General features: G+C 32.8%; 1 protein-coding gene across 3 annotated transcripts in view; it reads right to left on the reverse strand.

Annotated features, from left to right (window-relative positions):
* Slf1 (SMC5-SMC6 complex localization factor 1) overlaps nt 1-12,855 on the reverse strand; it is a 79,653-nt gene that overhangs the window by 34,844 nt on the left and 31,954 nt on the right. For 2 of the 3 annotated variants that reach the window (XM_060383601.1, XM_060383602.1), the window contains exons 6-14: nt 10,769-10,909; nt 9,332-9,475; nt 8,338-8,478; nt 6,098-6,232; nt 5,150-5,203; nt 4,008-4,166; nt 3,131-3,294; nt 1,101-1,229; nt 207-372 (exon numbers count right to left, since the gene is read on the reverse strand). In XM_060383601.1, the coding sequence (XP_060239584.1) occupies nt 207-372; nt 1,101-1,229; nt 3,131-3,294; nt 4,008-4,166; nt 5,150-5,203; nt 6,098-6,232; nt 8,338-8,478; nt 9,332-9,475; nt 10,769-10,909 (1,233 nt within the window). The remainder of the gene's footprint in view (nt 1-206; nt 373-1,100; nt 1,230-3,130; nt 3,295-4,007; nt 4,167-5,149; nt 5,204-6,097; nt 6,233-8,337; nt 8,479-9,331; nt 9,476-10,768; nt 10,910-12,855) is intronic. The other variant, XM_060383603.1, reaches the window with a different exon arrangement.

Below are 12,855 nucleotides of genomic sequence, written 5' to 3' on the forward strand. Positions count from 1 at the left end.
GAATACAATCTAAATGTTATGCACATAATTGCTACACTGTTGAGGTAATAATGACAAGAAAATCTGCGCATGTTCAGTAGACATGAAACATTTTCTCAACATTTTTATATGTACTGGTGAAACCGTAGCTGTGAAACCTACAGATAAAGAGAGCTAACTGTGCTTTTTCTACAGACTATATACTTTTGTATACTAATTCTACTTACGTCATTAGATTTGCATTTTTCCTTGTGAGAATATATAGTCCATTCCAAAAGCATATTTACTGGTTTTGTCAAAAGTCCTGAATTTTCACTTCCTGACCAAAAGATTTCATGAAGAACTGCCTTTTCTGTTACATTTAGACTCTGAGAATCTGACCAGTCACACAACCTAAAGAAAATATAGACCAAAATCAAGTTATGATTCCAATTTAATCATGTAGTTATTAGAGCCATTTTGACAGGACAAGAATGCTGGGAATTTTTGAGGTGATATATATAAAGATTACAATATGATACACAACTATAATAAAGGACAAAATGTTAAAAATGGCCTCATGGGTTGGCTATATCAATTTAAGTAGGCATTGTGGAGGTCATGTGGAGTCCAGTGCTGGAGAGGGAGAGACAGGCAGGTCCTTGGGGCTCACTACTCTGTGAGCACCAGGACAATGACAGACCCCTGTCTTAATAAACAAAATGGATACTTCTGAGAAATGACTCTCAAGTTATATATGCACATATGCACTGATACATACACATAAATGTACACATAAAAACAGAGAAAATGGTCACAGTTCAATAAAAATCAGTACTGTATACAGGCTTTACAGGGCATTTAGAAATATATATAAATTCACACAATCTTCCCAATAAACAGTAAGAAAAATATGAACTGAGAGAAAAGGGATATAAGCAAAATACTGCCAGTGGCTGGATCTAAAAATTCAAAGAAAACCTATGCAAAATAAAAAGTAGGAGACTTTTTAAAGATATACATACATATATATTAATATATTAGATAGAATATATATCAATATATTAATATGTTTAATATCCATTAACATATTAAACATAAAACAACCGAAGTATAGAAAGGTGTTTGTAATTAACACTTACTTTTGACTCAAATGACGTACTTCACTTTCAAGTAAATTAAAGAAAAACTTGAGTAATGTAAGATGGACCACCTTAGAACCAGTATTTTCTGATATTTGATGGCAGAAACTTTCATTAAAAAGACAAGACCTGAAAAAATGTATTTCATAAAATAAATTTACTGAAAAATTTGTGGACAAAATATTTCTTTTTAAGACTACTTTCACAATTTTAACAAAAGCAAGTTTAACAAAATTTTATTAATATTTTCATTCTTTCAATTTAAATCATGTCTAATATAAAAGATTTAATTCTTACCACAAACCTAGTTTTTCTGGTCTCAATGTTAATATTTAACAACTATCAGTACTCTCTTCTTGTTCATTTCACAGATTAAAAATAAAGATTCCGAAATTTCATCAAGTCCTTTTGATGCAAATTATAAAGTATAATTTTAGTTTATAATACTAATTACAGTACCCTTCCTTACTCATGATTATTTTCATCTCCACTATTTAATAAAGGGGGTAAATGGCTTCATAGTTTCCAAAATTCAGTATTTTATTTGCATCTTCTGTCATAATCATGTACAGCAGAACTTACAATGATAATTGCTATGCTCTACTACACACCTCAAGTTAGTTTGTATACTTGAGGAAAGAACTGGTTAGTAGAGTTTTACAATATCCACACGCAAGCTTGTACACACTTATAAAATGAACAAATTTCTTGAATTTGTTATATGTGGATGTTTCTGCCTGCATGCATACCTGTGCAACTATCTGTAACTATGGAGGTCAGAAGAAGGTAAGGGGATCAGATCCCCTGGAACGGAAGTTACAAAGGGTTGTGAACTGAGTTTCTGAACTCCTAAGCCATCTCTCTAGATCCTGCTTTATATTTTTAGAGAGAAGGTAAAAACCAATAATAAATGGAGATAGTTACACAGGGTATTCATTATTAATTTCACATTTCTTATCAATTACGTCAACAATGAATCTGTTGCTTTCTATTTGTGCGTCCAGTTTTCTTGTTTTTGTGTGTTAATGTGCACATGTGTTTGTGTGCATGTGGCGATCAGAGGTTGATGTCAGCTTTCTTCCTCAATCGTTGACACCTTATTTTTGAAATAGGGACTGTTAGTGAACCCAGACCTCACTGATTAAGCAAGTCTCAGTAATTCTGTCTTTGCCTCTCCAGTGCTAGGATTATAGGTGCATTGGAATCACACCAGTTTTTAAAAACTGAACACAGGGTCTCCTCCTCAGGTGGCAAGCACTTTGCTGACACAGGCTCAAGTGTTAATAATGTATATGAAGCAAAAGGACTAATATTCAGCTCATTTATACTCATTACTCTTCTAGATCCTGCTTCGTCCACTTATTTTGCCAAAAAACCTGGGTATATTCTCAGGAAATATACAAAGATCTAACCTTTGCCTAGTTTCTCTTTTTTCCCTTATATGAAGGACATTTGTGACTATGTAAAGAAATATTCCCAATAAAAATAATACTATCAAATAGTTATAGTAGAAATCATAAAATAAGAATTAGTTTAGTTAGTGAAAAGAAAACAGGAAAGTTCTGGAAACACTCTGAAAACAAAGGAAGGCCTAGAGAAGTGACACAGAAAGAGTAATGAAATATCTGAAAAACAGTAAGTCTGGTTAGAAATTCTGTTTTCTAACTATAGTAACATAAAGCCTTAAACTAGGTATTACATATGCTGACAAATATTTAGGATGTTTATGAGTAAAATTTAATACTTATATTTAATATTTTTTCTTTGAAAAATATACAAATTAATAACTTTGGAAAAAATCTGATATTATTTTAAGTCTATTTTGTATATTTGCAGTTTTTAAGATATTAATAAACATGATCAATACAAGGTTTGTCCTTTTTTAAGTTTTATAATATAAAACATTATAGCATATAGATAATACAGCATTTATATTTTTTCTAAAAGAAAAATATACTTTTTAAAATTAGTCTCTAAAAAACAGTAGAACTATTAGACAAGATTAACATCTTCATTGTGAAATAATTTACCTTATAAGCACTTCCACTAGAGACCAGGCTCCTTTCATACAAGTTGGACATTGAAATAACTCTAAGTAGTATCTTAACATGGCTGGTGATTTCCAAGGAGGATGCAGATGAAGAAGAGCTGATAATATATGAAAATATCGACCAGAAAATGTATCTATGTTATCCTATTATTTAAAAATAAAAAGTGAATAAATAAAAATAAAATACTGACACTAAAATACAGTTTCATTAGTTAATTTAGTATAAGACTAGGGCAGTAATTCTAGCCTACCCTTGTGATCTATACAACAGAAAACATTAACTATTAGGGGTAGTATATATAAAATTTTCCTATCGTAATAACAGAGTTCCCAGAGACTATTTTAAAGGAAGTAAAAGTGGAAACTCGTAATATATCATCTCTGAAGTTCCTACAGCACAGTGTATATCTGCTGAGGCATAACCTCAGCATCCTGTAGAACATAGTGGATAGCCTCTTCTCCATAGCTGTGTTAACTGCTGTATAACCATATAGGACTATTACTAAAAGCATTTTAGATCACCATAATCCGGCTTTTATGTTCCTTTGCAGTCACAGGGGAAAAAAAATCAGCTAACATTTATTTTTTCCTTTTTATACTGAACAGTATTTTTTCATATAATATATTGTAACCATCATTTTTAAATATTTTTTTTGCAAGGGAAAATGATCTTAGACATTTTGAGAAGAAAATAAGCTAAGTCACACAGAATAGTAACTACAGTTAAAAATAGAAAAAGTGTTAACAAATGGGTACTGCATTTCCTAGTAAAACGAGATTAAAGAAAAATCACACAATATTAACATCTTAACATGCTTTGAAAAAAAAAAGATTTTAAGTGCACAGTGTGTCTTTACCTGTAGAACATTCTCTAGAAGGGCATGGAGAAGGCACACAGGAGGGACATAATGGGCTTGCAAAGAAGAAAGCTCTTCAATGGCTTCTTTAAAGAACTGTCCTTCAATGAGGCTTTCAACTAAGTTTAATATTCCTCTGGGGAACTCGACATTTTTAACCTAAGAAAAAAATAATTTTGTATCTGAACAACAACAACAAACTGAACTCTGAGATAAGAACTTGAATGAGTAAAGGACTCTAAAAATATAGATGACTCCTGTCCTTATTTCTTGATTGTTGCATGACTTCCAAACCTTTCTGGTCCAAAACAAATAATATGCATTACTGTTATATTTATTATTTTTCATTGCCTTACTGGTAAGATAAAATATTCCTCTAAAAAAAATCTTAAAGAGGAAGTGCTTGCCTTAAAAACTTGAGGATGTGAGTTTGATAACTGGAACCCATATTTAAAAAAAAAAAAAAAAAGACAGTGGTGCATGTTCTTACTCCCAGTGTTGGGGGTTTGGCAGGTAGAGCTTTGGAGCTCACCTGGCCGGCTGAGCATACATTAAGAGCTCTAAGCCACCAACAAACCCTGCTCCAAATACACAATACAGATTTGCAGAAAGTGTAAATTAAGGAATCATAAATTCTATGGATGTATATAACTATAACTGAAAGTATTTCAAAACACATTCCTCATTAGTCAAAATATTTTTAACAATGAAGGTAACGAAAGCTAGTAGCTTATACATGTGATTGTGGAGCTATGAAAGTTACAATGTTTGAATGGCATACTCTATGACTCTATAGGTCTTGAGATTTAAAGAAGAAAAATTTCTAAAGACCACATGAATAAAACAATCCATTTAAAAGAACAGTGATGAAGAAAATAAAATATTTTAGAGATGTCAGATCAAGAATTTAACACAAAGTATTAATTATAAGTTAGGAAATATGAAAAATAGAATATATATTTCACCTATCATGAACATCATGTACATTTTTATTCTTCTCAACACTGTTGACAGCTGTGTTGAAAAATTTTTTACAACAGAATAATGCTTCCCCACTCCAGTTCCCACTCCAATGTATTCCACAAGTAATACATTACCACTTCTTTTTTGCCCCAATCACGATCCAATTCCAAGCCCCTTACCTCTACATTGTATACAGGCTGTTTATCTATTCTAATGCAGTTGTATCGGACAGCCTACAAAACAACAACCATATAATTAAATGTAACAGTTTAAGCTGAAAAATATGTTTCAGCTTACAAAGTACAAAACCTTGGACAAACATTCAAAACAGATTCAAGAACACATTAATAGCTATAATTAATCTGATACTCATTTTGGCTCAAATTAGTAACTTTCATCATTTCAGGGTAATGGCATTCTCATGACTAGAGCAGTTTTATTGCCTCCTCAATTAAAAAACTTCAGGTCATTTTCACTTTAGAGACCTGAAGTTGTCTATTGTCCTTAGCACTTTAACAGTTAAAAATGTAAATGGAAAGACCATTTTATAAGAGAGTCTGAAGGGGAGAAAAAGAAAGTGAGTCACATTTTCTCAATAATCACACAGAAAACTTCTTGTATTGTTTTCAAATATCTGTACTTGTAAATTTTTAGAAAAGATTATAATGAAAAATATCTGAAACAATCATAAAAAGATAACATCCTAATTCAAAAAAGTTCTACAAAGATAAGGCAATAATAATAATAATAATAATAATAATAATACAAAAAAGTGATTGTCAAAGAAATACACAGATTGACCATAAAAGCTATAAAATACATTGAATTTTATTACTAGAAAGAGTTGTAAATTCAGCTGTCTGGCCACTACTGTGGAAGTGTAAAAGTAGAAAAACAGGAGCTTCTACTTTAACAAGAAAAATGTAAATCATCCATCTTTACACCTGTTCATTAAACTCAAAGGCTGTAGTGCAACAAGCTAGACTGAAGTATCAGATTACAAGTATCCTGCAACACATTACAGCAGCCACCCATCCCCAAGTTTGAGTTAAAATAAGCCATAATTCAAACGCACCAGTCACTTACATCTTAAACTAAACGAAGAACTGTAGTGTAATAAGCTTTACCTGAGCTCTAAATATGTCTTTGTATATCTGCTTTTTTAAGGCACTTTTTACTTCAGGGAGATCCACATTTGTTATGACATCCTTGGTCTTTGATTCTTTGGGACAATCAGTAAGAAGAGAATTCTTCATTTCTTTCTGTATACATGTAAAACACTTTAGATACTGTACTAAAGACAGTATTTAATACCCATAAAAATATAAGATTATAGAAATCTGCTCACATTTTACTTGCTATTTCTATGTGTGATTTCTCTGTTTGGGTTGTTGACTACTTTTATTCTCAGCATGCCAGTCAAGTACTGGACCACTGAGCTACATCTTTAGTACCTCATAGAATCTTTCATTTGATCCTATCATAAAACCTAAGTCTAAAGACAAAATTAATTTAGTTTTTTACACATCTTAAATACATAACCTTAAGGTAACTTTATACACTATGTAAGCATACCTAGTGTGTTTTGCTTGCCCATAATACGAGAAAAGGCATAGAATTTTCTACTTTATATCAGAAGTTTTCAACATCGTGTGTCATGAGAAGCAATTGATTCTCAAATATTTCAGGTTTTTAATTTTTGGATTTAGAATGTTCAATCTATCTATATACACACACACTCTGGCTTGAAATGTAAAATAAAGTTACATTTTAGGAAAAGCTTATCTAAGAAAATATGCTTTAGAAGACAATTTCATTATAAATGGTTCTGTATTACACCAGAGAACTAAAAGATTAGAAACAATATTCACATTTGAAGAGATTTTACAAATTACATAAATAAGTAGTTTAAGGTGGTGTTTTCCATTTAAAAAAAATCTTGGCCTCAATGGTGCTACCTCTAAGAGTAAATGAACACCTAACAAAAGCCTCAATACCAGATGTGAGAAGGCTCTTCTGAGTTGTTGACCAGGGCTGTCCAGGGGACTACCAAAATATATGGTCTACTCCTATTGGCCTTGGTTTTCTGCACCCCCAAAAGATGGATGGTGAGTTACTATTGCTGAAGATACTCACACTTCAGAAATTCTATGCAAGCTTGGAAAGGAGGAAGGCAACCAAAAGTCCTATCCAGCTATAATGCCTACGTACCACATCAACAAAAAGCATGGCACAATAATCTCAAGGATGCAGTAGTGGCATGAATACCAAGGTAGGAACTAACAACTCTCTAATATGACTCAAGACCTACTCAACAAGAGGAATATTGTGCCTGGTACTGGAAACGTAACTAACTACTCAAAGCTAGTGAAGTCAGGGCTATCAGATAAGAATCGATACATCTAATTTCCTAAATCAGCATAATCCTTAACAGCGGTAGTTTTCACACCAAATCAAGGAAAACTTTTCCACTGTAGAAAAACTACATGCAATACATACGCAGAGTTGTAGAACTCAGTCCCAATGAATAGACCTACAAAACATACACCTAAGGGCTCAGGGGACTTGGAGGAAGAGAGGGACAGATAGATTTTAAAAGTCAGGTGGATCAGGGAGTTTCTGTGAGACTGTGTCGCCTAGTAACATCAGAAGCTACATCCATAAAGTTTAACCAACATGACAACCTAGATATGAGCAGGGCAAGGAAGACTCCATGCCAAAATGGATTGGGGAAAGCCCATGAAGCCTTACTCCAATGGAAAGAAAACAGGCAACTGAGTAAAGCTGGGAGTAAAGCTCGTCTTTCCCTGGCAAATTACACATCATCCAGTGCCAAAATGTCAGCCCTAAAAGCATACATGCAATAAGTAACATTATATGGAACAGGTTACATTTAGTAATACATATGTACATACAAACAACTATATGTATGTGTGTAATAATTAGTTCTCCTAATATATGTGTAATAATATGTGTTTCCTAATGTGTGTAATACTAATTCTCCTGAAGGAGAATAAGGAGAAGCATATGACAAGGTTTTGAGGGAGCAAAAGGAAGGAAAAATGTTGTACTCATAATTTCAAGAAATTTAAAAAATGTTAAAAAAGAAATTCATCTCTCTTCCAGATCAGTGTTTCTTTTCCTTTTTGTTTATGAAAGCAACTTAATTTGAGAATCACAAATAGCTCAAATTTCCTTATACATTCATATAAAATTTTATTATAGTTTTAATAATATGGACTATAAATATTATACCAAATCAAGAACTGTTCCTAAGTACGCAGTTTAATACAGCAAGCAATTTTAATAATCAGATTACCTATCTAGGTTAAGAGGGAAAATTAAACCATATGTCCTACAGCCTTACCTGATCTCTGTGATGCACGTGCAGTTTAAAAGTATTTCTAAATGAGTCATGGTCATCATCAGTTTTGCAATAACCTTTTTTGTTCTTTTTCCTCAAAATGTAACTCCTTTTGATAGTTTTATCCTTTTTCTTAGTTTCTTTCTGTATTTTGACCACAATTAAACCAGAATATGAATTAATGTTACAAAATCCAAACAAGCTAAAAATGGGGTGACGTGGGGGTGGCTTACAACATTACACATTAATCAATAGAGCGCTGCTCTATGCAACAGGAAACGCTAATCCATTTCCAAATATATTAGAAAAACATTTGAGCACAATGGAGAGCAAGTGACAAACATTGTACTCATGACCAATAACTTCATTCCTAAGATTACATTCTCAGCTAGAGAAATCCCTGAACATTTGTACCAAGAGTCACACAAGAGAATATTAACTTTTCACAGAACTAAACTGTTTGATAATCTCAAAACAGCCAAAAAAAAAAAGAACCAAAAAAACCCAAAACAAAACAACAATAAAAACAACAAAGAAACCCAAATGCTTATGGAAAAAAAAGATGAAATTTAAACATACAAAAGTCAAACAACAAAGCATGTATGTGAGGAAAATATCCATAAATAGTGCGAACTAGAAATGTTCAAAAATAAGTAAAACTAACTGTCATGTTGGATTAATCTAACCGGGAAATCTAAAATGACAAGCTAAGAAAAATAACACAAATTCTAAATTAAGGGATACTTCTGGGTAAAATGGAAAAAATGTATAGAAAATGACACAGGGGTAGCTTAGAGATTGGTAAAGCTGATTCTTTCCCATGCTAATGAGTTCATATCCAGGAATTTTTCTTCCTTTAGAAACATTGTATAAGTTTCTAAACTTTAACACTTCTGTTATATGTACTTCAAAGGAAATTTCATGACTCATATTGTGTTTGGTAAATTTAGCAAAGACATATAAAATAATATGAATATTTTTATTTGTGAAATTTTACCTGATTCTCATGTGCATGTCTTCTGAATGTATTTCTTTTTTTAACAGATTTCATATCTTTTCTGAAGTCTCTAATTTTTTTTCTGTGATGCTCACTCAGAACAAATCTATCATTAACATCTTCATTATGATTTTCCATCTTGTTCTACATGTTTACAAAATTAATTATGCTCTAGGTTAAATATAGCTTCAACACAACTAATGGAAGTCATAATAAAAAAAATTCAGGAAAGTAGGTTTGATAAAACACACATGAGATTAAATTTAATATGTAAAGTAAATTTCAATACATCTTAGTTACACAAAAAAGGCCAGAAAACATGTGCTTCAGTTTGGCATATTTTATAATTAGTAAGTTAGCAGGCATACTAAGTTAACCTCCTTATTTAATTCAGAGTACGGAGTATTACAAACTGTTTTGTTTAGACATGAGAAATTTCTATGTTAATCTTATGTACATCCTCATAAATTTATTTTAATAATTTCTTTATCTTTTGCAAAAATCATCCTCCTTTTCTGTTTAATAAAAGAGAATCTATTGTGATAACTTCATTATTTTATATCCCTTGATATATATAAAAAACTGTTCATACTGAATTTAGAATGCTTATTTCAGAAACATCAATTAAAAAGGCCTCTTACTAAACTTGCATACATGATCATAGAAGGGAGTCTAAAAGGACACACAAATATCACTATTCATGGAGAGTCAGAGCAAAGACACTAAAGTATTTTAATTTAGGAAAGCTTTAGCTAAGCTTGATATGTATGATTTCTTAAGAAAACTTACAAATTTCCTAGCATGACTACAATGAGTTTCTTCTTACACATAAAAATATTTCAGTTTAGACTAGTAATTACTGAGTTACTGCTTTGATAAACTAACAAAAGAGGCCCTACTAAATATAATATAAAATGAGCATTTGCTTTACTACAGTAGAACTAATAACGCTTTTTTTGTTGTTGTTTATCACTAATGTCTGAAACACTGCACAAGAGCTGCAATCTGCTATTTTTTCTTTTTTTTGCTGTTGTCTGATTTTAGTGTTAATACAAAATAATTTGTTTTAAACTTTTTGTTCTCTTCATGCAAGTTACGCACTTGATTTTAGATTGCTTATGAACAGAGTGCTCACAGGCAAGGAAAAGTTTTATGAAGTTCATGCTGCATTAAGCATACAGGAGTTTTAAGTAATCAGCATGTGCTGAGAATATACCATATTTGAGGCACTCTACATTTCTATAGGAACATATGTATTATTTCAAAGCGTCCTAAAGCACAGACCTACAAAAATTTTCTAATATGCTCAACTCTCACAGGGCTAAAAATATAGGTTGACACACTAGCTTTCGAATCTCAAATATTTCTACCAAGAATGAGCCATCTTCTAAAGTTCATTAGGAAAAATCAGAGAAATTCTAGCTCATAAAAATTTACCTGGATTCTATACATGCTCTCTCCAGCATTTTTTATTTCCAGAAATCCTGTGTCTTTCTTAAAATCTTTGCTTTTGTCTTGATTGCAGTATTTGGTCCATCCAGAGGTAATTTGGTAATCTTCATCATTCTGAATTTCTTTCTGTATGTGAATAAAAAAAATTTAGGTCATTAAATAATTGTAATAATGTTATTATGCGTACTTATTATATATATATTTTATGGACTTCAACTTAATACATAACTGCATATTACTTTCTTAGTCAAACAATCATTGCTAAAACAAAAGCTATTAAACACTGGTAAAATACTTCAAGGAACCAATCAACACTTATAGCAAACTTTCCAAATTTAGTGATTTCTGTATATCACAATAACCAACAACTTCCCCCAAAGAATGCTTTGTCTAGGAGCTGTTATTTACTGATGAATCAAGGACAAAATGTTTTATATATCCTTGTAAACATTAAGATTACAACTCAGATACTAAAAACTGTCCACTACTGGTCAGACTGTTGTCTAGTAACAATCCTATTGGTGAGTCATCAAGGATAAACACATTTTATCCGGTCCTGTGCTAGTAATAGTTACAATTCAGGCCTGGTGAGAGCTCAGCCAGCAACTTATAGGCTATGAAAGCATGAAAACCTGGATTCAATCCCTAGAATCCAGACAAATAAAATAGCCTTGTCTGTGGACAGACTTATAATCCCAGCACATGGTAGGTAAAGACAGACAGGTTCCTGGGGTTTGCTGGCCAACTGGCATAGTTTACTTGGCAAGCTCAAGAAACCCTGCCTCCAGAAACAAAAATCAAAGAAAGGACAGAAAACACAAATAAAACAAAGACCACAAAATAAACCACAGCAAAAAAAAAAAAATAAGGTGGATAGTTCCCAAGGAATACTCTCCAAGGCCAACAGCTAGCCTCCACACTCACACTCAAAAGTGGACCTACACACACCTCCACACATACAACATACATACAACATATAATCCAGACTTGTCAAGACAATCTAAAATTGTCTAAATCTAAAATTGTCAAGTTGTGACTTTACTTTTTCAGCCTTTTATTGATAAGGTTTCTTATTTGCAATATAATTCAGCCCCTATAACAAAGAGGATACCTTTACCTCTCTTGATTATAAACAAAGTATTTTTTTTTTTAATAAAAGAATCTGAACTGAGTTCACAGACCATTTTTTGAGTGTTTGAAAAATATCCATGTAACTATATATGTAATGGTGAGCTCATGGTACCCTGTGCAAGTGTCATATTTTTCACAAAAACAATGGAAGGCTAACATTTTTTTTCACTTTTTCAAGTTTATTTATATTTTTACAAATTATTCATTTTGTATCCCAGCGGTAGTCCCTTTCCTCATCCCCTCCCAACCCCACCCTCTCTCCCTCATCTCCTCCCATGGCACTCCTAGTTCACTGATAGCGGAGGTCCTCCTCCCCTTCCATCTAACCCTAGTCTATCAGGTCTTATCAGAAGTGGCTTTATTGTCTTCCTCTGTGGCCTGGTAAGGCTGCTCCCCCCTCAGGGGGAGGTGTTCAAAGAGCCAGCCACTGAGTTCATGTCAGAGACAGGGAACCCACTTGGAGACTGAGCTGCCATAGGCTACATCTGTGCAGGGGTTCTAGGGGTTCTAGATTATCTCCATGCATGGTCCCTGGTTGGAGTATCAGTCTCAGAAAATACCCCTGTGCTCCGAATTTTTTGTTCTGTTGGTCTCCTTGTGGAGCTCCTGACCCTCCGGGTCTTCCTATCTCCCCCTTCTTTCAAAAGATTCCCTGTACTCTGCCCAAAGTTGGCTATACGGAAGACTAACATCTTACGTGACAATCACAACAGACTCTAACCTGCCTGCCACACTGCTTCCCTTACTTACTGGGGTACCCTCTGCAGGTTAAGACTCCCCTTCAGCATGCTGCAATTTTGTAACCTGAGAACAATCCTGAAGAGCAAGTGATTGAATTTCTTTATCAACTCAAAGAAGTTAAAGTAAAACAGAAAAATAAGAACTTCTCTTCCTCCCTATTAAAGAATCAGCCTAACTGCATAATTTCTTTTTGAAACAAT

This window comes from Meriones unguiculatus, chromosome 5 (genome assembly GCF_030254825.1).
Source record: "Meriones unguiculatus strain TT.TT164.6M chromosome 5, Bangor_MerUng_6.1, whole genome shotgun sequence".
NCBI lineage: Eukaryota > Metazoa > Chordata > Mammalia > Rodentia > Muridae > Meriones > Meriones unguiculatus.